This window comes from Acomys minous, assembly GCF_964271855.1.
Source record: "Acomys minous genome assembly, chromosome: 3".
NCBI lineage: Eukaryota > Metazoa > Chordata > Mammalia > Rodentia > Muridae > Acomys > Acomys minous.
Genome location: NC_140485.1, coordinates 97,842,364 through 97,869,208, shown reverse-complemented (window position 1 = coordinate 97,869,208; position 26,845 = coordinate 97,842,364). Strand labels below are relative to the sequence as shown.

The following is a 26,845-nucleotide window of genomic DNA, read 5'->3' as shown; positions in this document are numbered from 1 at the left end:
TTTAATGCCTTTATAAAGGATATGACTATGTATCACAAATTCCTTCTTTTACCATTTTGAGAGCAATATTTCAATGTACTAAATTGCCTTCCTATTTTAGAATATTGCTTAAAGCAGATATAGCCACAACCCGCCAAGAGCATTGATGGCAGCGTTAAGAACCACCACCTCTGAGTGTAATAAGGACGTTTGTGATGTAGTTTATACATTAGAAAAAAGTTATACTCTTCTTTGCCTTTGGGTTTACAATAGAATAGTCAATCTCTCCTTACAAACCTTTTGTCAAAAAAAAGGGGGACTCTGTATGTGGCTCAGTGACACAGAGCTGGCCTGACGCGGGTGAAATCTTCATTCCTGTGAAAATAATTAAGACCTGTAGAAACCTGGTGAAGCTAAGATCCAGCTGGTATATCTCTGCCCACACTACAAGTTTTCAAGGCAACTTTTGCTTTTTATGCTTACCTGGATTTATCACCACTTTCAAATGTATTTATTGTGTATCTGTCTCTTGAGAGAGCAAACATGTGTGTGTACACATGTGTTTGAGTATGTTGAGGTCAAAGGACAAGTGCAATCCACCGTGGGTTTGTTCTGTTTTTAAGAAGCAGTCCCTCACTGGTAAGTGGCCAGTGAACCTCCAGAAGGCTACCAGTCTCTAGCCCCCCAGTGCTGGGATCACGAGTGTGTGCCATCTTGCCCAACTTTCTGCATGGGTTCTGGGGATCAAATGAGGTCCCCCACACTTGTACAACAAGCACTTTGCAGACTGCTGTATCCTCCTAGCCCTGTCACTTTTCTTTTCCATGTAATTTAGATCAATAGCATCTGTGAGAATTTACAGAAAGCATTTTGTAGAACTTTTGCCCCCAAAGCTTGCTTCAGATTACCCAGTTCAATAAATTAGTTTCTTTCACAGATAGTAAGCTGTTTCCATATGCAGTTCACCGGGTTTGTGCACTGAGGGCTGGCTTTAGAAGTTGGTGTGCACATAGGAAAAAGGAAACAACATTACTATCTGCCAATGTTTTAAAATATGCAGTAAGCAAATTCAGTAAAGAAGTAACTTCTACTTCTGGAAAGTTCTCTTCAATTCTACTATGTCAAAAAAAGGGGGGGGGGGACAGGGGAAGCATAAAAAAACAAACATACTAGTGAATTACCTGCAGTGTCTTCACCTAGCTACATCCTCCAGGAGGCTGAAATGCTGTCTTTCAAAGGGATCACGTGACACTGATATGGTAGAATGCTTAGGTTAGGAAAGTCATTGAGACTGAGCCATACCTTGGAGTGTCAAAACCACCAAAGGATTTCAGTTCAAATTATGGAAGTATACTTTTTCCACTGAGTGTGTGTGTGAGAGAGAGAGAGACAGAGAGACAGACAGAGAGAGAGAGAGAGAGAGAGAGAGAGAGAGAGAGAGAGAGACAGACAGACAGACAGACAGACAGACAGAGACAGAGACAGAGACAGAGACAGAGACAGAGACAGAGACAGAGACAGAGACAGAGACAGAAAGACTACAAGTAAATCCATGCCATGTGTAGTGGTCAAAGCACAACCATTAGGCATCAGTTCTCACCTCCCACCTTGTTTTGAGGCAGCGGGATCTCTCTTGGTTTTGCCACTTGCGTGTGTACTCCATCCAGGCTGGCTAGCTGGCTTCCAATACCCCTGCCTATGCTTCCTATTTCACCATAGTAGGCCTGAGTTACAGAGGCATGCTACTTTTTACAGGGATTCTGGGCTTCTGAATTTAGTTCCATCAGGCTTTCAGGGCAAGCATGTTTACCCACCACACCACCTGCCCACCCCTGAAACTTGTCTACTTTTATAAGCATCACTTACATGGACAAAAGTGTTGAGTGGTCGCTATTCACAGACGTTAGCCTGCCAGCAAATCTTCTGTATACCGTATATTCCTTTAAGCAATGCCATCGACTGAATTTTAAAAGCATGTCCAGCTTTTGTCCTGAGATTCCTACTTAAACACCTGTGCTTGTATTTCAGCCCGACGAGTTTTCCATCTCACTGGACAACGGCACCGTGGCCATGGATGTAAAGGGCGTCAAGGTTACGTCGGCAGACAAGCAGTACCATGACGGGCTGTCCCACTTTGTCATCGCCTCCATCTCACCAGAAAGGTACAGCACTTCTCCTTCTCTACTTCCCACCACGACCTTTATGGGCAGGGTATGCCTCCGACGAATGCCATCACGGCTCCTACCCTACACCTTTGCTTTTCTAGTATTCCAACAAGCAATGGAGGGAAACATTTACTCTCTTCCCAAAGGCATGCTACTTGTTTTCAAGAGATACCAAATAAGCCATCATAAGGTTGCTTAATAAAGACAGGCTCTTTGGGAGGGGGTGGTGATAAAAAGGTCAGTTTTCATCCCTGTACAGGCAGTGCACTCTTATGCTACCTGGTGAATGGAAGTGTGGTTTGTTACACATTGCAGTGTTCAGAAAATACTGGTTATGTTTAGACTTTGAATCTAAACAGTAAAGGATGTTCCATTTATGACAGCATTTTAAAAGTTCTATCTTCGTGTGTGTGTGTGTGTGTGTGTGTGTGTGTGTGTGTGTGTGTGTATGAATTTCTTTTTCATATAACAAACCTCTTTTGAAGACTGATGCTGTCCAGTCTCCTTGTGTGAACATCTCATCATGAGTAAATGGTGGTGCGGTTTCTCTAGACCCTGTGTCCCATGATTAGCCACCCAGCGTGCTGTGCAATGAAGCTGGCCGCCTATCATTGTGATGACTGCCACTTAAAAAAAAAAAAGACACTTGCTGTGGAGATGTAGGTTCCAACCTCAGTTTGGAGAGGCCTCCTTGCAGACAGGCATGTTTAGCCTTTTTCTCCTGGGCCTCCTGAGGAATATGTCTCTCTATGTAGATGTTCCATTTCATCCCCCGCCCCCCATGAGTAAACCTGCTTGCTCAGTGATAAGTAGTATTGGGGTAAAATATGCTGTATGCAAAGCTGTGTGTAACGACTCTTTCCTTCACAGATATGAGCTGGTAGTAGACAAAAGCCGACTTGGGAGTAAGAATCCTACAAAGGGGAAGACAGAAGAGACCCAAACAACTGAGAAGAAGTTCTATTTTGGCGGCTCACCCATCAGCCCCCAGTATGCTAATTTCACCGGATGTATAAGCAATGCCTACTTTACCAGGTACACTTTTTTCTTTTCTTTTCTTTTCTTTTCTTTTCTTTTTTTTTTTTTTTTTTTTTTTTTTTTTTTTTTTTTTGGTTTATCGAGACAGGGTTTCTCTGTGTAACAGCCCTGGCTGTCCTAGACTCGTTTTGTAGACCAGGCTGGCCTCGAACTCAGAGATCCGCCTGCCTCTACCTCCCAAGTGCTGGGATTAAAGGCATGCGCCACCACGCCCGGCTGGTACACTATTTTTTAATTGGTGAATGTGCCTGATTGATAATAATCAATACAGTAGTGAAAAGTTTGTATTACTAAAACTGGTTAAGTTTGTAATTTACAGTCCTTGGCAGACAGTAATTAAAAGTTCATGCGCTTGAGCAGCCGAGGTACTTGGGTTTGTAGGCCTCTTGCTCTTTAATTCATGCACTAAGCATGACTTCATTTCTTCGCCTGCAAAACACAGATAACAAGTGCACCTGCTTGGTGGGCTCGTCCTAGAAATCTGTGAGACAATGCGGAGAAGGTACTTTCTTGCACAGCACCTGGTATATAACAAGCTATAAATATAGGATACAATTATTTTGCACCAGTTAATAGTAAACTACAGATAAGCATACCAAAGTCCCTGTTCAAAGTGTAGGAAGGACTTAATTGAGGACTTTAAACAAAGCCATTGATGTAGGTCGTTAGGAGACAGCAGAGGCCCTGAGGACCCAAGAACAAGCAGGAGAGGAAGTGGGCACAGACCTGAGCACAGACCGAGAGACCCAGGCAGGGACCTGGTCATCCCGAGTCAGTCAGAATGCAGAATGCCAGAGAGTGGTTGTTTGTGAACTTAACAAATGATAACTGTAGGATTCCCATCCGGATAGGTAAGGCCCTATCACGCAAACGTGTGCTGACGTATGCACACACATACATTTTCACTGCCACGGAGCTTTGCCACAGTTTTCATAATAGAAATATGGACAGCCTTTTTAGGATGTTTTTTTTTTCCTCTTGCAAACCCAGGTTGGATAGAGATGTGGAAGTCGAAGATTTCCAGCGGTACTCTGAAAAGGTCCACATTTCCCTTCACGAGTGCCCCATTGAGTCGTCACCACTGTTTCTCCTTCACAAAAAAGGAAAAAACTCCTCAAAGCCTAAAACAAATAAACAGGTAAACGCTAGCATCATGCGCCATTCACAGCTGCCGTCGCACTCTGTACATACAGCTCCGGACAGGGTGGCTTTGTAGAACCTGCTCTCGCTGACAAGTGTGTCCGCGTGGAAGAGGGTTCTTGCTGCGTCAGATGCCCCAGCTTACCCCAGGCACGACTCTCAGGGGAGCAGAGTCAGCTGTTTACTCCTACTTCTAATGGCCTTTCATTAAAGACAGTCCAAACAGCTCTGTTCTTAACAGAGTGGGTGTGTGCGTGGGTGCTTGCTTGCGCGCACGCGAGTGCGCATGTCTAATATTTAGCGCATGTCTAATGTTTAGCACGATAACTTTCTACGATAATCTACTTTCAGTAATAATCTCAAGCCTTCGTCGCAGTCATGAAAAGTATTAAAGTCTCGTTTGCTTCCTCAACCTTTGTGTTTCTCCACCTACATGCACAGGTGGCTATGAACTGCTCCTTCATTAAATAAATACTGAGTTTTAAGACTTCATCTCTGACTGCTGTTCCTTCTTATTCACTCCCGCACATTGTTCGGTTCCATTACAAAGGAAAACGCCAATCCCTTCCCATTCTCTCGCCCCATCTCCTTCCTGGTGCAGTTCGAACAATGCTTTGTCAATGCTTCTGTTGAGTGAGTTTCCGCAATGGCTTCCAAATGGGGCTCCTTGCTTCCACTGAGTTCCTTCACCATCTGTTCGCCACACAGCACCCAGACCATATCAGGCACACCTCTAACCAAAGTACCCCCGCTCCCCCCACACACCCCCCCACTGCACTCAGAAGAAAAGCCCAAGTCGCCATAGTTCAGGAAAGATCCTGGGTGATCAACAGCCTCTGTTCCTCTTTCACGTGCCCAACTCACTCACTCTTTTCCCTCCCCAGCCTCTTCACTGTTAAACCCAAACTGGCCCATTAGCTCCCTACCTTGGAATTTTATTGTCTCTCCTTCTGTCCCCACTTCCACTCTTCTCCCCGATGTCTGCCCAATTTCCTTCAGCCCCCCCCACCCCCACCCCCTCCAGTGAGACCTACTTGGCTGCCTATACAGCACTGTAGCCTGCCTACTGCCTCTTATTCATACTATGGATATTTTTGCCTTTACTTTGTTGTTCTTTTTCCCATAGGGGAGGAAGTGCTAACTGCCAAGCTGCGTGGCTTCGACAGCTACTGAGAAAAGCTTGCCGCCTCTTTTAGATGAACCTTTGTTTTTAGTGTGTTCGGTTGTGACAGGGTTTCTCTGTGTAGCCCTGACTGTCCTAGAGCTCACTCTTTAGTCCAGGTTGACCTTGAACTCACAGAGATCTGCCTGCCTCTATGCTGGAATTAAAGGTGTGTGCCACCACACCCAGCCCTGGTTTAAGTTTTTAGTCAAAGCTACACCAAAGAGTCTAGGTTATAATAATTTACGTGTATGATCACTTCCTCTTAGTGCACAGCGGAATATAGTGCACAGCGGAATAATTTTTAGAATAGATTCCAGAAGATAAAATCACTGGATTAAAGCAAAAAAAATACCGGTTTTATATTTCCCCATAGATACTTAAGAATACATGTCTTTAAAAAAAAAACAACTATGTTCCAGGCTTAAACTTTTTTCAGATTTTTTGTACTTTAAGAATAACTGGGGAGCTACTGGTGGTGATAGTGCACACCTTTAGTCCTAGCACTTGGGAGGCAGAAGCGGGTGGATCTCTATGAGTTTGAGGCCAGCCTGGTCTACAGAGTGAGTTCCAGCACAGCCAAGCCTACACAGAAAAACCCCATCTCAAAAAATAAAAAATAAAAAATAAAAAATAAATTTAACTGAAAATTTTTCATTTGTAACATAATAGTGAATACTATGTTAACTAATAGGAGCACTGTAAGTAGCTGGCCAACCACTGTTTTCTAAGAACTGGCTCCCTATCCAGCCTGTAGATCCTGTGCTTTAAGAGTGTGACACTCATCTCCCTGGACTGAGCAGAGCTAGGAAATTCTCTTCCTTGGGAAGGAACCCAGAGGACCAACCAGTCCTGATCACTGACTAAAGAACCTGCAAGCCTTAGGGTGCTGTCATTCATGTACAGAGAAGGGAGCTTTATAGAAGAAAGAAAGCCAGAAAACTACTATGAATAGGAAAAAAAAAAATACATTGAGAAACAAAGCTGTGATACCAGAAGCCTCCACAAAGGAAGCTCTAGGATTCTGTGCAGTCCCTAAATTCCTGTGTAGGGCCCTGCTCTGCCACTTCCTTTCTTGGGTTGCATGAGAAATGCCTGTCTGTCATATGAGACTTTCTTTTTCCTTGCTACCTCAACTAGCTTTGCTATTATCTGGCCCACATAAAGTGGTGACAAATTAAAGCTCATACCACTGACAAGGTTAACTCACGCTCTCAAAGAAAGAAGCTGCCTTGGCAAAGTCAGAGACTGATGGAGTTCTCTGAGAATTCCCACACACGTGCCCATCAAGACAGTGAGCTGAATGTTTGATGGCATAACAGTAAGAAATTCAGTTATAACTGATTTTTTTCATCATTATCAAGGACATATATCCATGGAAAATGTATTTGAGTATTTGGTTGCCAAATACTCAGAAAGATATCAACTGACCATGCTTGCTCAGCCTGGGAGCCCAGTTTAGATCCTTAACTGCTGGTGCAAAGTGAAGTCCCCACTGGGCATGGTGGTGCACGCCTTTAATCCCAGCACTCGGGAGGAAGAGTCAGGCAGATTTCTGTGAGTTCGAGGCCAGCCTGGTCTACTAAGTGAGTTCAGGACAGCCAAGGCTACACTGAGAGACCCTCTTGGAAAAAAAAAAAGAAAGAAAGAAAGAAAAGAAAAGTGAGGTCCCTTCCACCCAAACAAGAGGATGGGGAAAAGCCAGAGTTGGGGAAAATCCATAACTCCTAACCCCTTTCTTTTTCCAGGCCCTATGTAAAACAAGCATATTTCCCATTGAGTGGGAATGGGAAGATACAAGTAAGGGGATAACAATCTGGTTGTAATATGAATAAATTATAATAAGTTAAAAAAAATAAGATTCCAACAAGACTCGAGTATAACGTGGGTTCGGAAGACACTTCTTGATCTGTATTAGAGTCTCTCTGCGGCCTCACTTTTGGTCATTCTTGGCTTGTAACTCTGGTAATTTTTTGGTAGGTGACAGCGTGGAACCCCAACTAAAGTAAATAGGTGTTTCCTCCATCTAAAGAGAAACCAGGCCTCAGGCTGTGAGTCACTGAGTCCTGTGAACTCCGTGAGGAAACAAAGAGAGATGCTAGTATAGGGAGGCTTTTTCCTTAGGACATATAGTTAGTATCGCCCCCCCCCCCCCCCCCCCGCAAATCCCTTTCTCCAGCTCGGGCCCCACTGTGAGACTGTCCACTGCCAGCCTCCTTGGAAGAGCTGCAGTCCCGGGACCAGCCCCCGCGGCACAGCACTTAGTGAGCCTCGCACCCCATCTAGACTAGGACCGTAGGAACAGGAGTGGCTGTAGCACTGGTTTCTTACTGGTTTCTTTTCTCATACAAGGTAAAGAGTTGGGTTGCAGTTCTTTCTAATCAATGTGGACTTCCCAGAAACTCCTCACCGCTTCGTTCTGGCAGTAGAAACCCCCTTTAGATTTCCAGAACTGTTGTGCGGTTTTGGTTTTGGTTTGTTTTGTTGTTTGTTTTGTTTTGAACATGTATATATCTGACACTTCAGCAGGAATTAGGGAGAGTAGAAACACGCACACTCGATAATACCGGACGTTTTGCCAAGTTCTCCAGCCCTCCCTGCTGCCAAACCTCGCCTCTCCCGTCAGCTTCCTGAGGGGCGCAGATCTGACCACTCCCGGCTTTGAAAACCTGTGTGGCTCCTCCTTGCTTAAAGGCAAAACTCTACCCCTAGCCCAACAACACCTAAAGTCCCTTCTCTGTCACCAACCCCATTCCCAGTTTCTCTTTCTAGGCATGTTTCTCCAAGTTGATTATGAGTTTTTTGTTTGGTTGGTTTTCGAGACAGTGTTTGTCTCTGTAACAGCCCTGGCTGTCCTAGACTCACTTTGCAGACCAGGCTGGCCTCGAACTCACAGTGATTCACCTGCCTCTGCCTCTGCTGGGATCTAAGGCATGCGCCACCACGCCCAGCAAGATTTATTTATTCTGTGTGTATGGGATGTTCTGCCTGCATGCATGTCTGTGCACCATGTGCATGCCTGGTGCCCTAGGCGACCAGAGGGGCCATCAGATCCCTTGGAACTGGAATTAATGACTGCTATGAGTTGTCACGTGGGTGCTGGCAACCAAACCCTGGTCTTCTGGAGATGTAGCCAGTGCTCTCAACCACTAACCCATCTTTCCAGCCCCAATATCTTAAACTGTTTACATAGCATATATAAACAATACCATGTGGTAATATGATGTTGCAGATATGTGAGGGTTTTATTAATTGATTCTCTCAAGGTTATTTTGCCAACAGCTTTTCCATTGGTCGCTATTATTTAAGACATGCATCTACATTAAATAGTTTAAACGATAGAGCAGTTGTCTATAAATCTACACTCTATGCTCTCATGCTGTTTTACAATCACAGACTAGAATTCTGGGTCTGCTAATATACTGTTCTGTTACTATTCTGTCACTTGTTTATGACAATAGAAGGAAAAGCGGCCTGCTATTTCATGAATATAAAACACACAAGTAATAGCCACTTTGCTAATTCTGTATTCTTAATTAAGAATAAAGACATCATATACCAAATTTTGTTACCGGTTTCAGCACTTTTGTCTCTTCATTTCACTTGTATTCCCTGCAGGGAGAGAAAAGTAAGGACGCACCTTCATGGGATCCCGTTGGTCTGAAGTTTCTAGAACGGAAGGCTTCAAGGGACTCACACTGCCACCTGTCCAACAGCCCCAGAGCAATTGAACATGCCTATCAATATGGAGGCACGGCCAACAGCCGCCAAGAGTTTGAACACATACATGAAGATTTTGGTGAAAAGTAAAGAAGAGCACTGTCCTTCTAGAAGCTTCATGCCATGCTCCATCCTTGTCTGTCACAGGGCACTTTTCTCCTACCTTTCCTTTCTGTGTCTTCTTCTTTTTTTAAGATTTGATTTATTTATTTTATGTATGAGTATTCTGTCTGCATGTACACCTGCACGCCATAAGAGGGCGTCCGATCCCAGTGTAGATGGTTGTGAGCCACCATATGGTTGCTGGGAATTGAACTCAGGACCTCTGGAAGAACAGACAGTGCTCTTAACCACTGAGGCATCTCTCCAGCCTCCCTTTCTGTTTCTTCTTAATCCTGTTCTTTTTTTTTTTTAGTCAATGTATATACTAAACAATACATGATTTGTGCTTTCTAAGAATTACAGTCACACTTTATCTCCAAATAGCAGCAGGTGCATGAACCAGCATTCTCATAGTTTGCCAAAGTCAATTAAGGAATAAGCATCTTAATCAAGTAAAGTTTGAGTGGCCCATCTGCTCCCTTGATATTACCTTCCCTCCCGCACACAAATTTCATGCAGATTTGGTGAATGACCATGCACCCAAACTTCCAGACACAGAAGATGCAAGAGACAGAAAATTCAACTGCTTTTCTATGCCTGTGGCCCTCTGTCTCAAACCCCTTTTTTACTTCACAAATCCACATTGACTCATTGACTCATTGTTATTAAAAATTCACTGTTAGAGTGTTTATGTCTCCAGGGCCTTCCGCTTAGACACCTCTTACCAAGCAGGCAAAATCTGTGCTTTTGTATCCTTCAAGAAGAGGACCTATCCCTGGAGCTAACATTCTAGACAGGCTTCTTCACAAACGTATTCCCACCCCCTTGGGTGGCTGGTTTTGACGTGATATGTGCCTAGAGTATAGACTCTATACCATTCTTCTGAGAGGGACCTTTATTCTGTGATTTGTGTGGTGTACAAACAATGTTTCTGTGAAATTCTCCCTATGCATGCTAGTTACTCACTGCTACTTATCCATGGAGATGTCAGTGTCTACTAGTTTTATTAGATGGGAGTCTCTAGAGCAATGGTTCTCAATCTGTGGGTCACGACCCCTTTGGGGGTAGAATGACCCTTACACAGAGGTCACCAGGGCGATCAGAAAACACAGATATTTACATTACAAATCACAAAAGTAGCAAAATTAGGTTTATAAAGTAGCAATGAAATAATTTTATTTTATGGTTGGGGTTACTACATGAGGAATTGTATTAAAGGGTCATAGTATTGGGAAGGTTGAGGACCACTGATCTAGAGGAATAGAACTGAAAGAATGAATATATATGATTTGTCAGAGGGACTTACGGACTGTGGTCTGGCTGGTACGACAACGGCCATCTCCCAACAGGAAAGCAAAGAACCTAGTAATTGTTCCACCCATGAGGCTAGATGTCTCAGCTTGTCTTTGATCTATGTTACAGTTCCCAAGAATTAAGTTCTAATACCAGCAAAGGGATGCCTCAGCATCAAGGTAGATGAACTTGCCAGCAAGAGTAAGGGCAAGCAAATAAAATAAAGACAAAGGCTTCCTTCTTCCATGACCTGTTATGTCGGCAGCCCCCCAAAAGATGTGGCCCAGACTTAACGGTTTTTCTCACCTCAAGAGATCAAGATTTAGGGTGTGTCTTCCCACCTCAAATAATCCAACTAAGAAAAGCCCCTTCCAGGCGTGTCCAGCTATTTGGATTTTAGTTAATTCTGGACATAGGATCCTTGACCAACAGAAGACTATATGACTATATAACATCCCTCTAGGGAAAAGTAAGGATGCATGGGACCCTGTGGGCCTGAAATTTCTAGGGCAAATGGTCTAGAGAAAAAAATTTTTTAAGAAACGGTGCCTGCCCAATAATTCATTAACTCATAGTGAAGGACAACTAGAATGGAGCTGTTTGGGACTTATATAGGATGGCTGCTCCTGCTTGGACTGCGTTACACTGAAAGTTTATTTTGAAATATTATTCTCAGTCTCACTTCACACACAGTAACTTCTCTTTTCACTTTACCAGATCTCAGTTTTCCATTCGTCTGAGAACCCGCTCCGCACATGGGATGATTTTCTATGTCTCAGACCAAGAAGAGAAGGATTTCATGACTCTGTTCTTGGCCCATGGTCGCTTGGTCTTCATGTTTAATGTTGGCCACAGGAAACTGAAGATCAGAAGCCAGGAGAAATACAACGATGGATCATGGCATGACGTAAGTTGAGTGCAGCGAATAGCACTGTCAGCAAAGATTGGCCACTGCCCAGGGGATTAGCGCCGGTTCTATCCTACTGGCTCAATACAAGTAGCCATGTTTAAAAAAAATTCTGAGGCTGTGCACCCAGAGTCCCATTTGAAGAATTTATTAATTGCTTATTTTAAATATCTTGAACCATGTTTTTAGATAACCACAAGCTAATTGTAATCATTTTAGGCCAAAGCCTCAGTCATCAGTACGAGCTAACATGTGGATTCCAATGAATTTTTTTAACTCTTCCCCCACTCACCAGTAAGCTAGGTTCATAATTTTTGACAGTTATTATTGACTTTATCCTTCAAAAGTTAGTCTACGGAAGCAGATATGAAGTGAGTAGATCACTTAGGAAGACAGAGAGTACCTAGATACTAGAGGTAGCCAGTGGGTATGGGATGGCAAGAAGACACTGTACAAGATGTTATACTTAGCTGTAGGATGTGGTTGGTCAGCTAGGAACAGCTTCCTAAAGAACCATGCCAAAAACATAACCTGTACTCAGAAATTAAACCAATAGCGCACGCTTTTAATCCCAGCACTCGGGAGGCAGAGGCAGGTGGATTGCTGTGAGTTCGAGGCCAGCCTGGTCTACAAAGTGAGTTCAGGACAGCCAAGGCTACACAGAGAAACCCTGTCTCAAAAAACAAAAAACAAAAAACAAACAAAAAAAGATCTCTTTACTCTAGAGATAAGAAAATAGATGAACACTTGCCCTAGCGCATGAAGTGGCAAAACTCAAGGAAAGCCAAAAAACATTTTTTTAAAAAGCTAATATACAAAAGCAAGGAGGCCTAGAAACAGTTCACAATAAAGACATCTGCTCCAGGGCAAAGATTCAAAAAAATGAAGCTGCTGACCTTCCAAGAAGAGGAGAGCCAAGCCTTCTGAGAGGGAGAAAGAAGGCTCCTGACCTTCAGAGATGGGCTCACATTTTGAGAATTTTCTGTACCCTCCTACAACACTGCAATACCAGGTTTGGGAGGGTAGACAACGCAGCCCTACCCCCAGTTTGGGGACATACCTGTGACAGGCTATTTTCCTCCTCTCTCTGCAGGTGATATTTATTCGGGAAAAAAGCAGTGGCCGGCTGGTCATCGATGGTCTGCGAGTCCTAGAAGAAAGTCTTCCTCCCAGTGGGGCCACCTGGAAAATCAAGGGTCCCATTTATTTGGGAGGAGTGGCTCCCGGAAGGGCTGTGAAAAACATCCAGGTAAGCCAGCTGTGGCAAGGCTGAGCTGCTGACCTTTGACCTGAGGATAACTGATTCCGGTCCTCATCTTACAGAGTAGGAACCTAGTAAACATGATGCAGTTTTGCTGGAGGGAAAAAAAAAAAATCCCAGGCTGTCCTGTGGGGTTCCTGTCTGCCCTGGGGCATCCTAATCTTAAAATAGAAGGTGAGATGAAAAAAAAAGTTTAATACATATAAACTATCAAGAAACGTATGTTCTGGGGGAAGGGGGGGTTGGGTTTCGAGACAGGGTTTCTCTGTGTAGTCATGGCTGTCCTAGACTCTACAGATCAGGCTGGCCTCGAACTCACAGCAATCCGCCTGGCTCTGCCTCCCGAGTGCTGGGATTAACGGCATGTGCCACCACCGCCCAGCTTAACTAACACATGTTTTTAAAGTGTTTCTCAGTGAAAGAAACGTATCAAAGGACTTAATTTATCTTGAACACAAAGATAGATTTGATTTTGTCACAGTGCCAGCATATTGTTAAGATCTATTGGCATATATAGGTAGAAAGGGCAGTTCACATTATAATTATACTGAAAGAAAACTGTCCCAATTTCCTGACAATTGTTTTCCCTGTTCCCAAATGTTATCTAATATCAGTTGTCCAAAGTGACCCAAGTGCCACGTCCTGTAGCATGATAAAATCACAACTACATTACTAGCTAACGAAGCCAGATCGGCAAGCTTCAGACTGTTTGCCTAGAACCTTCATCCACATCAGTGATCTTGGGCCCAGCTGTCATTCCTGAGTGGGAATAAACGGTAACACCAGCAACTGGAAAACCACATAGTCACTTACTTTGTCACAGTCTGTGGGAATGCATTTCCATTGCTTAATTAGTACACACTGACGTATGAAATACAAAATTCTGGTTCCCAAGAATTAGTTAAAAGTAAGTACCAGGAGCAGTATTGCAGTATTGATTGATCTCTCTAGAAAGCTAAAATAAACAAGGGACAACTTTGTTCCTCACCCATTCGCTTTTCCATGGTGCACCTGAGTACTGATGCTGACTTAAATACTGAGCACCAATTTTAAGTAACTTTTCTTCTTCTTCCAGATTAACTCCGTCTACAGTTTCAGTGGCTGCCTTGGCAATCTGCAGCTCAATGGTGCCTCCATCACCTCAGCTTCTCAGACGTTCAGTGTGACCCCTTGCTTTGAAGGGCCAATGGAGACAGGAACTTACTTTTCCACAGAAGGAGGCTATGTGGTTCTAGGTAATGTGACTGTTGCAGCGTGATTATGGTTGGCCCCACCTACACTCGAGTTAGAGCCTGCCCCCCAGGGCCACACGTGACACATGGAGGCCTGTGAGAGGGAGTTCTGTCAATTGAAAGATTAAGCCTGTTCCCATATGAGTGAGCTCTCATCCTCTGAAGATTGCATTGCTCGCCGTCAGAGTGTGTCATTATAAAGAAACTTGGGCTCTGTCTCTCTGTCTCTGTCTCTGCCTCTGTGTGTGTGTGTGTGCGTGCGCACATATGCAGGAGACCTTCCACTTCTGCAGTAAGAGCCTCAACAAATGTTGCCACCATACTTTCCAGCCTCCAGCTCTGTGAGCCAAATAAACCTCTTTACTTTATAAATCAACCATCATTAAGGCAGACTAAGATGATGGTGTATTCGAAAGCTCGAATCCCGAAACGCTTTTTTTCCTGGAGATAGTTACAGAGAATTTTAAGCCCACTGTAAAAACTTAATAATGCAAAGCTCACCCCTGTAAGATGATCTCTTTCCTCAAGGACCGCTGGTAGCCCCCCTTTTACTGTTTCAAACCAAATACACATCACCAACCCTTGTTTGGTTCCCTTGGCCAAACTCCTGGGTGCAGACCATCTCAATGCAGAACGTCCTGTTCCGTTCTGTGTCCCGGCCTACGCCAGCCCTTGGCCACCTTACTCCTCTCACCCTTTCTTGTTTGTTAGTATGAACTGTTGTCCCCATGGAAGGAAATTACACTCCCGCCTCCAATCCCGCTCTGAAACCCTGTACAACACTGTCCTTCCGAGATCTTCTGAAGATTTCCTCCCAACCATTACTGCCCTGGTAGTGCACTCGGCAGCTTTTATTGCAAGCCACCTGCATGGCTGTCTGTGTGCCAAATGGTGTAATAGCCCCCAAAACAAAAGAAATCCTAGGAGCCTATACACAGCCACCACCTGACCCACAGCAGAAATCTTTAATGTAAAGGACAAACCCTTCTTTGTCCTTTGTCTTTGTTACCTCAGGCTTTCCTTCCCTTTCCACTTCCCTTTACTCCTCCTTCATGCTTAAGGAATCCTAAGGCTTGAGGCATTTAAAATGGTAGCCAACTGTATAATTTACGTTCTATCCCTTGAATGTTATCTACTACCAGGAAGTCTGGCATGGTGGTGCACACCTTTAATCCCAGCACTCTCTGGATCTCTGCGAGTTTGAGGACAGCTTTGATACACAGCAGGTTCCAGGCCAGCCAGGGCTTCACAGAGAGACTCATCTAAAAACAAGAAGAAAGGAAAAGAAAGCATTGGGAAAATGTTTAAGTTCTTTATGAGGAAATATATCAAGTACATAGTACTAAGATGTCTAGGTTTGTAATGAGCCTTTAATTACCTGTGTTTGTGGGTGTGGGTATGTGTGTATGTGCTGAGGGGGGTGTACATGAGTGCAGGTGCCAGAAGGGTGTATCTGATCCCCTGAAGCTGGAGTTATAGATGGTTGCAAGTCACCCAGTGTTAGTGCTGGGAACTGAACTCAGATCCTCTGGAAGAGCAGTTAGGAATATGCTCTTACCTGTTGAGCCGTGTCTCTGGCCTCACAGCTATTCTTTTTTTTTTTCTTTAAGACTTAAATGTATGAATGTTTGCCTGCGTGTATATCTGTGCACCACATGCATGCCTGGTGCCCACAGAATCCAGAAGAGGGTGCCAGATAGATCCCTTGGGATTAGATGGTTGTGAGTCACTATGTGCATGCTGGAAATTGGATCCAGGTTCTCTGTAAGAGCAGCCAGTGCTCTTAATCACTGAACCATCTCACCATGACCACCACTACCACCATCACCACCACCACCACCACCACCACCATCACCACCACCACCACCATCACCACCACCACCACCATCATCACCACCATCACCACCACCACCACCACCATCATCACCACCATCACCACCACCACCATCACCATCACCACCACCACGACCACCACCACCACCACCACCACCACCATCATCACCACCACCACCATCACCACCACCACCATCACCACCACCACTGCCATCACCACCACCATCACCACCACCACCATCACCACCACCACCATCACCACCATCACCACCACCACCACCATCATCACCACCATCACCACCACCACCATCACCATCACCACCACCACCATCACCATCACCACCACCATCATCATCACCACCACCACATCACAATCACTACCACTATCACCACCACCATCATCATCACCATAACCACTACCACCACCACTATCACCACCACCACCACCACTATTACCAACACCAACACCACCATCACCATCATCACCACCACAACCACCACCCAGCTATTCTTAATAAGCAATGCCTGAGGTCACCACAGGAACAGTTTCTGAATCCTAGCACCAGTTCGGTTTGAAGTTAAAAATGTTTTTAAAATACAGTTAATCAGATCTCTTCCTCAGTGACTACAAAATAAAGTGTGTCTTCCAAATTTGCACCCTGGAGCCCCTCCAGGCAGGGCTCCCCATTTTCCACGAGGAACCAGCCAGGCATGTCATGGAGCCATCTGGTGTTCCTTCCTACAGCCCTCCCAGTTTCCCAGCCTCTACACATGGTTTCAAATTGCAATCTCTGCCCAGACTTTCCTGCCCGCCTTTCTATCTTTCTTTCTTTCTTTCTTTCTTTCTTTCTTTCTTTCTTTCTTTCTTTCTTTTAATTCTGAGTATGAGTATGTGCCTTCAGATTCCATCTTTTGCCCAAATTGCCCTGCCCTCCTCAATTTTTATTTATTACTAGCGGGAGGGGCATATGCCATAGCAGCACACGTATGAGATCACAGAACAATTCTGTGGAGTCGGTTCTTTCCTTCCAACTTCACATGTGTTCCAAAGGTGGAACTCGGGTCAGCTGGCTTGTACAGCAAGCGCTTTACCTCCTGAGCCATCCCTCCAGCCCCTGCCCTCTCTTAGAGGAGTCAGAGGTGCGGCTAGCTGCAACGCTGCTGCCCCTGAACCCTCAGAACATATGGGGTGCTGAGAGTGTGTGGCCCCTCAGGACATCACACCATACCTAGAAAGTCTATTTTGCTCTTTTTGGTAATATCCATTTCCCTCTGCAGATGAGTCTTTCAATATCGGATTAAAGTTTGAAATTGCATTTGAAGTCCGCCCCCGGAGCAGTTCTGGAACCCTTGTTCACGGCCACAGTGTCAGCGGGGAGTACCTGAATGTGCACACAAGAAACGGGCAGGTAGTGTCCTGAAAGTTAGCACTCTGTCTCTTCTGCCTTGAATGCTAGTGCGAAGCAGCAGGTGTGTTCTATAGAATTATTCCACCCATCTTTCTAATGGAAAGAAGAGGAGGAAACGTGAACATGAGATTTAAGTGTGTGCCCTCGTGTGTGTTCACATTCATGTACCAGGGCTTGGTTAGACAGGGTCATGAAAAGATGGTGAAGCTATCAGAAAATCACCAATAACAGCATGACAGTTAAACAAAAGAACTAGAAGAAAGCTTTGTCAGCAAATGGAAGGTAAAAATATATCTACTTCCCAACATCCACAAATGTGAAAGCATCTTTTAAGTATGTGTTTGCTTATCACAGATGTGTGTATATGCACACATATATGCATATTATTCTCAATAACTAAAAATTTATATTATGTTTTAGTTAAATAGTACATTCACATAAGATATTGCTAAAGAATATACAGGAAAGTATTCAAATAAGTTTGAAGGAAAAGGAATATTTTCATTATGGCTCAAACAATATAACTGTTTTATTTTGACTTTAGTACATGTAATTAAACCATAAAAAATAAAACTAGCTTTCATAAGACCCTGGAATGAATCCTCCAGCATATTTATGTATGTGTGTATTTTTATATGTGTAATTATGTATATTATATATAACATATTATATATTAGTATTATATTATTTAACACACATTAGTATATAACATATGCCATATTATATATATACTGGGTATTGGGTTTTATTCTAAAAGATTTATGCAAGTGAAATGACTTAGCCTTCCTATCATCTCGAGGATGTGTATAGATTTTTTTAAGATTTATTTATTTATTTACTATTATGTATACAGTATTCTGCCTGCATGTGTGCCTGCACGCCAGAAGATGGCATCAGATCACATTATACATGGTTGTGAGCAACCATGTGGTTGCTGGGAATCGAACTCAGGAACTCTGGAAGAGCAGCCAGGCTCTTAACCTCTGAGCCATCTCTCTAGCCCCCAAGGTTGTATATACTATTATCACTAGAGACAGGGTCTCTCTGTGTAGCCTTGCCTGCCCTGGAACTCACTCTGTAGACCAGGCTGGCCTTGAACTCACAGAGATCTGCCTGCCTCTGCCTCCCAAGTGCTGGGACTAAAGGTGTGCGCCACCAGGCCTGGCCTATCACTCTTGTTTTACATCTGAAAAAAAAAGGGGGGACAGGAAGTAGATAAATGGGAGGCTGTAGGTCTGCAGTTCAGCTTGAAAGTTCATCCTCTTCAAGAGAACCTTTTATTTTTTCCATTTCTTCATTTTTTCATTCAATATATTTTGATTATGTTTTTCCTCACCTTCTTCTCCCAGATCCTTCCAATCTCCCTACCGACTTAATTTTATGTCCCCCGCTCCCCCCTCTAAAAAGGAAAAAGAAAGAAAGAAAAAAAATAAGGCAAAATAAGACAAAAAGTCCACAAACATACATTGAGTTTGTTTTACACTGGCCAACTACTCTTGGGCACTGGGCTTCCCCCAGAATGTCTCTGGGATCTCAACTCGCTTTGTGTAAACAGAACATACTCTGTAAACTAACAAATTTGTTCGTCTACAGCTCTTAGCAACCTTCTATTTTCTCTCCAGTAGGGTTATTTTGTTCTCTCTCCAAAGATTTGTTTAAATAATTTTAATTTAAATTATTTCTATCACCTATCAAAGAGCGACCTCTTGTTATCACACTGTAAATGCGATCATGCATGGGTATTTATTCAAAGCATTGCTTCTCTGTGGTAAATTAGTCATGGAACTCAGTTTTACCCTGATGATGAGAAACTAAACTACCTACTTAACATGCCTTGGCAGGTCATAGTGAAAGTCAACAATGGTGTCAGAGACTTTTCTACCTCAGTAAACCCGAAGCAGAATCTCTGTGATGGCAGATGGCACAGAATTACAGGTGAGAAACTTGGGAGTGTCCTGCGCACCCTGTACTAGCCTGAGCCTGCACAGCACATAAGGGGGTGATGCCTGGAAAAACTTAGACCTTATAGGATCCTTGTGTACACTGCGTGCAATGTGTACATTGAATGCACAAATATAAATGCTGCCAAAATGGTGTCAAACTACAAGACATGACATTTTTGGAGCAAAAAACAAATAGTGTGCAGCTTAATAGACCCCTTTTCTAAGGGAAATGTCACCACATTTGCTCCATTAGTTATGCTCAGATATTATTGTTGCTGCTTCCAGTGACAGAGAAGTGTGGGGATTTTTATTCTGGGATGTATTGGTGTTGTCATAAATCATTTTATTTCCTGTAAAAATTACCCCAGTGCCACGTATGACCGGTCTTTGTACTGTTTTTCAGTTATCAGAGATTCGAATGTGGTTCAGTTGGATGTAGATTCAGAAGTGAACCATGTGGTTGGACCACTGAATCCAAAGCCAGTGGACCACAGGGAGCCTGTGTTTGTTGGAGGTGTTCCAGGTAAGCAGTCCTGAGAAGGTACAAGCGTCCAAATCCACAGAACCCGGCAAGATCTCCTAACGGTTGTTATATTAAGACTTAAGCTGTGTATTTTCATGACTCGCCTAATAATTCAAAGGGTTTTATATGCAATGGTTCTTAATAGGAAGGAGCAGCAAAGTGCTGAATTTGATCCTACACACTAACACACACACACACACACACACACACACACACACACACACACAAAGAGTAATATACCAAAACCCTTTAACTCCTCATTCACGACTGTTTACACATAAAATCAGCATGCTCACCAGGAGACACAATTCTATCTTGCGGTTTACTTCTCTTTCTCCTCCTTTCCTTCCTCTTTAAATATCTTCTACAAATACACAAACACTACAGAGAAAAAAACTCTCTCTCATTTATGAATGATAGCGCTGTTGGACCTGGGAACCTCACACAATAGGAAAGAATTGCATAGAATTAGTCTGAACTCTGAAAACAGCTCAGCCATAAGGTATGTTGTGCTTGTGAGACGGCACTCCCTAAGAGAGGTCTCCAGCTCCAGCTCCAAAATGGCATCTAATTCAGGATAGTGGGAAGACATTTATGGTCCCCCTACAATTACTTTATGCCCCTACAACAATGGCCGTTATCTTATGTTGGTCACGACTGTATTCATGTGTTTCCCTAAGTTGGAAAAGTTGAAAGTGGGCGCTGGAGAGGGAGTTAAAAGATGGAGACATAAAAAATAATAATAAAAATAAAAAGATAGACATTTAATCTTTTCACCTGGAATTTTGTAAGAATCTTAATAATATCCTAAGCAGATTTTTTTTTACTGTGTCATATAAAGGTAGTCAACAATTTAAAAAAGAAAAATCTACAGATAAAATCGAGCATCTCAAATAGTACTTGTGTGCACTCAAAATAGTAGTAACCAAGTAACTCCTCCTCTTTCGATTGTGATGTTTTCCGACACCAGCTGTGGTGGTTTGGATAAGAATAGCCCCCATAGGCTATTGAATGCTTAGTCTCCAGGAAGTGGCACTCTTTGAGAAGGAGGTGTGGCTTGGTTGGAGGAAGTGTGCCACTAGGCGTAGACTGAGTTTTCAAAAGCTCATGCCAGGCCCAGTCTGTCTCTGTGTCTGTCTGTCTGTCTGTCTGCCTATGTGTGTCTCTCCCTCCCTCCCTCCCTCCCTCCCTCTCTCTTTCTCTCTCTCTCTCTCTCTCTCTCTCCCCCCCCCCCCCGCACTTCCGGCTGCATAAGGATCAGGATGTAAAGCTCTCAGCTACTTCTCCAGCACCACGCCTACCTCAATGCTCAAAAGATACCAGTATTACCAACAATGGTAACTCAGGAGCCAAAAGGCATAGTTAAGATCCTCAAAAAGCGTGCTGGGCGTGGTGGCGCACGCCTTTAATCCCAGCACGCAGGAGGCAGAGGCAGGTGGATCTCTGTGAGTTCGAGGCCGGCCTGGTCTACAAAGTGAGTCCAGGACAGCCAAGGCTACACAGAGAGACCCTGTCTCGAAAAAATAATCCTCAAAAAGCAAACCCCCCTTTTAGATTTCACACCAGCGCTCCCCAGTCTTCTGCCTCTGCTCTGGCTTTGATTCTCAAAGGGACCCTAGTAAAGGCTGCACCTCATGTCAGTACTCTGTGAAAACTGTCTCATGTCAGTTCTATTTCTCCACTCTGCTTCCTTCCTCGAAATCATGGTATAGCTTCTAGCTACTTCCCAGGTTCCCAGTGCACACAGGATTAACTGGAACAAAGCATGCCCTTGTCCTGTCTGCCCTTGCTCTGGTCTGCCGGTACCATCTGAGATTGGGGTTCCTTAATACTCACAGATGCTCCAGGCCTTCCCACAAGTACTCGGGGAGTCAATTCCAAAGTAAATATTGTTCTTCCTTTTTTCTTCTAGTACCTTCCCAAGGAACACCTTCTCCTAGTCCTCCAACCTAGTTCCTTATTGACTTGGTCTTGGCGTTCCCTTCCAGCCTATCTCCCGAGGACATACACCACTGCTGTGAGACATGGCCAAGGCAGTTTATAGTAGAAGGGGTTTTTTAAAGGCTTACATTATAAGGTGTTACAGTTTATAGCAGAAGGGGTTTATTTAGGCTTGCGTTCTAAGGGGTTACAGTCTATGGTGGCAAAGGGAAAGCATGGCTGCAGGATCAGGAAGCTAACCACATCCATTTGGGGAGAGGTAGGGGGCTGAGACAGGGCTTCTCTGTGTAGCCGTGACTGTCCTAGAACTCAAAGATCCGCCTGCCTCTGCCTCCCGAGTGCTGGGATTGAAGGTGAGCTGATCGTATCGTAAATGACAGACACGGGGCAGAGAAGCAAATTGAAATAGCGCGTGTCCTTGAGCTCTCAAGGCTTGCCTCCAGTGGCATCCCTCCGCCAGCAAAGCCACACTTCCTAAACCTCCCAAACAGCACCATCACCTGGGGACCATGTGTTCAGATACCTGAGACGATGGAAGACATTTCTCACTCAAGCCGGCCCAGGAATTTACCCTAGAGCACTGTTGAAGCTCAATGGCACGCGCCCTTCTGGAGGGGAATAAGACTTCACTCCCCATCCAGGGCCACTGCTAAGCATCTGTCCAAGCTCTTGATGGCAAAACCAGCATGGCTCCAGCTTGTGTCAAGATGACCAAAAATTAGCTATCACATCTCATTACAAATAGTTAATAAATAGCCAGCACTTAGGAGGCAGAGGCAGGTGGAGCTCTAAGTTAGAGGCCAGCCTGGTCCACAGAGTGAGTTCCAGGACAGCCAGGGCTACACAGAAACCCTATCTCAACACCACCTTCCCCCAAAAAAGTAATAAACAAAATTTGTTGAACTATTTTACACACACATATACACACACAAAAAAACTTTTCTATATGATAATTTAAAAGCTAAAGAATCTTTGAGGTTAGTATAGCCCATTCCTAAGTCTAACCAATGACTATTGGAAACATGATTTTCTGTAAAATATAGTCAAACTTTCACTCGATCTTGGAAACATTCTCTCTTAAAATTATGTGTTGGGGGATGGGAAATTGGCTCAACATTAAAAGTGCTTGATGCTTAAGCACAAGGACCAGAGTTCAGGTCCCAGTACCCACACGGCATGCATGTAACCCCAACAATGACGGCAGCAGAGACAGGAGGATCACTGGGCCCCAATAGCTCATTATCATAGCTGGAAACAAAACAGTGTACTCGGGGTACCCCAAGAAATAAGGCAGAGAGAGAATGAAGCACACTTAACACACTCTTCTGACTTCTGCACACATAAGCACATATATCACACACTCACACACTCACAAACACAAAAGCAAATGTGTTAATTTTGTTAACCAATTACTTAGGAGCCTAGGGTACTCTTCTGTCACTACATATAATTAATTTTATGGTACATCATGCAGGCCATGATTGCTATATTAATTACTTCATCCAGATTATTTTCTGCACGAACCTAGGCAGAGTGGAAGCGGTCTCACTGTCACGAGATGTGACAGGTGTGGTTGATGGCCGAGAAGATTCTTCTTCTCAAGCTTTTACTCTGTTTTAATTCTGAGGACTCATCTCTGGGCCTCCTTTCAAATCTAAAACTTTACTTTGTTTTCCTTTGGTTTTTCAAGACAAGGCTTTTCTGTGTAGCCCTGGCTATCCTGGAACTCACTCGGTAGTCCAGGCTGGCCTCAATCTCAGAGATCCGCCTGCCTCTGCCTCCCGCGATTAAAACCCTGCGCTACCACGGCCCGACTGGAATCTAAAGCTTAACGATTAGTAAAGAGGAAATGCTGTTTCCTGTCTTTATTTTCTGTTGAAATTCTTTTTATAAACCAGTGTTTGTTTCGCTTCGCTTATTTCTTAAGCAGGCTATCGCACAAATAATTGAGACCCTTTTATAATACAAGGCTTCACAACGCAATCTGAGCAGTTTTCGTCTGTTCTCAACCACCTATGCTATTTTGTCTCACTCCCAGCCAACATCCCAGCAATACCTGCATTTTCTAGCTTTCCTCCCTTTCCAGCTCCTTCCACCCTGGACCTCACCGGGTGGTCAGTTCCGTAACCCCGCCTCCCCTGGCTGGCAGGAAGTCCAGCCCTAGTCTCTCCCCTGCTCATCGATTGGCTGTAAGCTGCTTTAGTGACATACCAGGGGGACAACTGGGGAGCAGAGTTTACATAATATTTAGACAGGAAATCCGAATTTGAACTACACAATAACCTTTAATCCCAGCGCTCAGCAGGCAGAGGCAGGTGGATCTCTGTGACTTCCAGGCCAACCTAGTTTACATGGCCAGGGCTGTTACACAGAGAAACCTTGTCTCAAGCAAAACAAAAGCCAACAGAAATAGCCTTCTGCCTGCAATTTTCAGTACACAGGCTCTTTGCACCCTTACTCTACGTTACAAAGAAGATGTGTGATGGCAGCCCCTCGCTGGTGTTTGTTTGGTACCCTACTTTTTGTTCCTTCCTCACAGATTGCCAAGTGTTTGTCCGCTTTTGTCTGCCACTGCTCGCATAGCTGTGTGTTTATAACAATGGGCTTTGACTAAATGGATTTTAATTTCATAATTTTTTTTTCGAGACAGCGTTTCTCTGTGTAGCCTTGGCTGTCCTGGACTCGCATTGTAGACCAGGCTGGCCTCGAACTCACAGGGATCCACCTGTCTCTGCCTCCCGAGTGCTGGGATTAAAGGCGTGCGCCACCACCGCCTGGTTTAATTTCATAATATTTATAAACTACATTGCTTTAAATTATATTGCTTCTATCATCCCAATACACCTAATTGTGTCTGTACAGTAGTGAATACCAGGCTCCTTCTTGACGCCTAATTACAGTAGGTAAAGAAGGTTCCCTGGCAAGCCACAAAGCCCCTGTGAAATCTATGCCTCTTCACCACTTCCCTAGTTATAGCTCTTAAGCCTTCAGCTCAGAAAAATTACATTTTACCTCTTTTGAATTCATTATTTTCTCATTATAGTCTATAAGGCTTGGCAAAAATGTAGAAGCTTAAGGGTAAAGGGTAATGAAGATAGGAATTAAACAGAAACATTAATTCAGTGCAAAAATCACAGCAAAGCACGGTAAACAAATAAAGCCTGGGGGAAATTAACTCCACAGCACAGGGAGATGGTGAAAACGCACTGCTGAGGGTTCACAGGGAGACGGCAAATTTCAGCCCTGGGAAACAGCCACGGCATGCACAGGAGTGTGTGTGATCGCAGAAGACATGGCAAGCGTAAAAATCCCTGTGTGTTTCCATCCTTCAAAAACCAGTGTGGCTCCTGGGAGTCCGCTGGAGAACTGCGTGCCCCTGCTGGCGCGGAAATCATTTTGACAGTCGGAGCGAGTCTCCAGTTTAATACCTGGAGGTTGGAGCTTGGAATTCCCCACCGTTGAAATGTTTGGTTGTTTTCTTTTTTTCTTTTTTTTCAGAGTCTCTACTGACACCGCACATGGCTCCCAGCAAACCTTTCACAGGCTGCATCCGCCACTTTGTGATTGACGGGCGTCCAGTGAGCTTCAGTAAAGCAGCCCTGGTCAGTGGTGCAGTGAGCATCAACTCCTGTCCCACCGCCTGACACAGCAGGACACAGCCGCTGAGGAGAATTCTTTCTAGCACTGAAATAAACACAGAATGGGGGGAGGGGGGTGGGAGTTGGGGACCGGAACTCCCCCTCCCTACAGAAGCTCTAACCTGGTTGAAGGGGATTTCAATAAATCAGAGACTGGGTGCTACCTATTTCTTATTTGAATTCATAGTAATGGTCCCAAAATGTCTGCTGCAGAGGACAGCAATTCAAAAAAATGGCAGACTTCCTTATTCCAGGAGCCCGTGTAAGTCAGCTGCCTCTCCTGTCTCTAATAAAGTGAAGGAGGTTCTAAATCAACCATGGTGTGCAAGCAAAGTGTGTCAGCAGTCTTTCAGGAAAAATAGTTCAACTTATACACAATTATGTTTGCCCTCAACTACTTTAGAATTACTGACTGGTTCACAACCTCAATTAGGCTTTTTGTTTTTGTTTTTGTTTTTTTTTCACCTTTACAAGAGTGTTTTCCATTCACAGCAGGAGTACCTGGATTAGTTAACAGCTCTAACAGAGGGAAGAGGTGCTTGACCTCAAGCCAAATGAACTGAGTTTGATCCTCAGCCCCAACAAGGTTTCAAGAGTTAACCTTTGACCTCCCAACAAATGCCACATGTGCATCAACACTCATGAGTACATTTGTGCACACGTGAATATGCATATCAATATTTTTTAAAGGAAAGGAAATTTGTAGTATAATTTAATATTTTTCTGGATCAAAAGGAGGCCACCTTTTTACAAGGGTAATACTTCACATTCTTATGCTGAGAAAATGAAAATTCCCCGACTCACCTGCAACTTAAAACACACTGACCTGAGCCAGGCGTGGTGGTGCTCTCCAGGCAGAGGCAGGCAGATCTCTTGTGAGTTCAAGGCCAGCCTGGTCTACAAAGCAAGTCCAGGACAGCCAGGCCACACAGAGAAACCCTGTCTTGAAAAACCAAAAGAAAAAAGAAAAACAAAACAAAACACTCAGATGTGGTATCGCATGCCTTTAATCCCAGAACTTGGAAGTCAGGGGCAGGCGGATCACTGTGAGTTCAAGACCAGCCTGGTCTACAAAGCAAGTCCAGGACAGCCAGGACTACACAGAGAAACCCTGTCTTCAAAAAACAAAAAACAATAAAACACAATGATCTTCTGAGACCAAAGCCTCAACATTTATGTGAAGTTGAATCCATTCTTAGATGAGACTTCTCTTCCCTAGACTCAAAATGAAAAGGTTTGTTTTCTTCTTCTTCTTCTTCTTCTTCTTCTTCTTCTTCCTTTTCTTCTTCTTCTTCTAAGCATAGTATTATCAGTACTTGACACAAAAATATAAAAATTAGTTATGTGCTTTTGATCAATTATTCATGAACTCCGCCAGCTCAGCGCCCCTTGTTTGATGAAGGCCCTCTCGGCACCTGTGTCCCACTTCCTCTCTCATGGCCACAACAGGACGCTGCATGCTAGGAAAGATGAGTGTGAACAACTGAATATTTCCTCTTGTGAGTTTGGATTATAAAACAAGAAAATCAGGCACTTAGTAGAAGAACTTGAAGCCAAGA

At 44.0% G+C, this 26,845-nt stretch overlaps 1 protein-coding gene across 1 annotated transcript in view; it reads left to right on the top strand.

Annotated features, from left to right (window-relative positions):
- Positions 1-25,442, top strand: part of LAMA4 (laminin subunit alpha 4) — a 150,765-nt gene extending 125,323 nt beyond the window's left edge. The window contains exons 28-38 of the mRNA XM_084776780.1: positions 2,008-2,141; positions 3,015-3,179; positions 4,173-4,320; positions 9,103-9,290; positions 11,317-11,506; positions 12,600-12,755; positions 13,843-14,002; positions 17,111-17,241; positions 19,083-19,176; positions 19,588-19,707; positions 25,147-25,442. Coding sequence (XP_084632906.1) covers positions 2,008-2,141; positions 3,015-3,179; positions 4,173-4,320; positions 9,103-9,290; positions 11,317-11,506; positions 12,600-12,755; positions 13,843-14,002; positions 17,111-17,241; positions 19,083-19,176; positions 19,588-19,707; positions 25,147-25,292 — 1,632 coding nt within the window. The 3' untranslated portion in view covers positions 25,293-25,442. The remainder of the gene's footprint in view (positions 1-2,007; positions 2,142-3,014; positions 3,180-4,172; positions 4,321-9,102; positions 9,291-11,316; positions 11,507-12,599; positions 12,756-13,842; positions 14,003-17,110; positions 17,242-19,082; positions 19,177-19,587; positions 19,708-25,146) is intronic.
- The last annotated feature ends 1,403 nt before the right edge of the window (positions 25,443-26,845 follow it).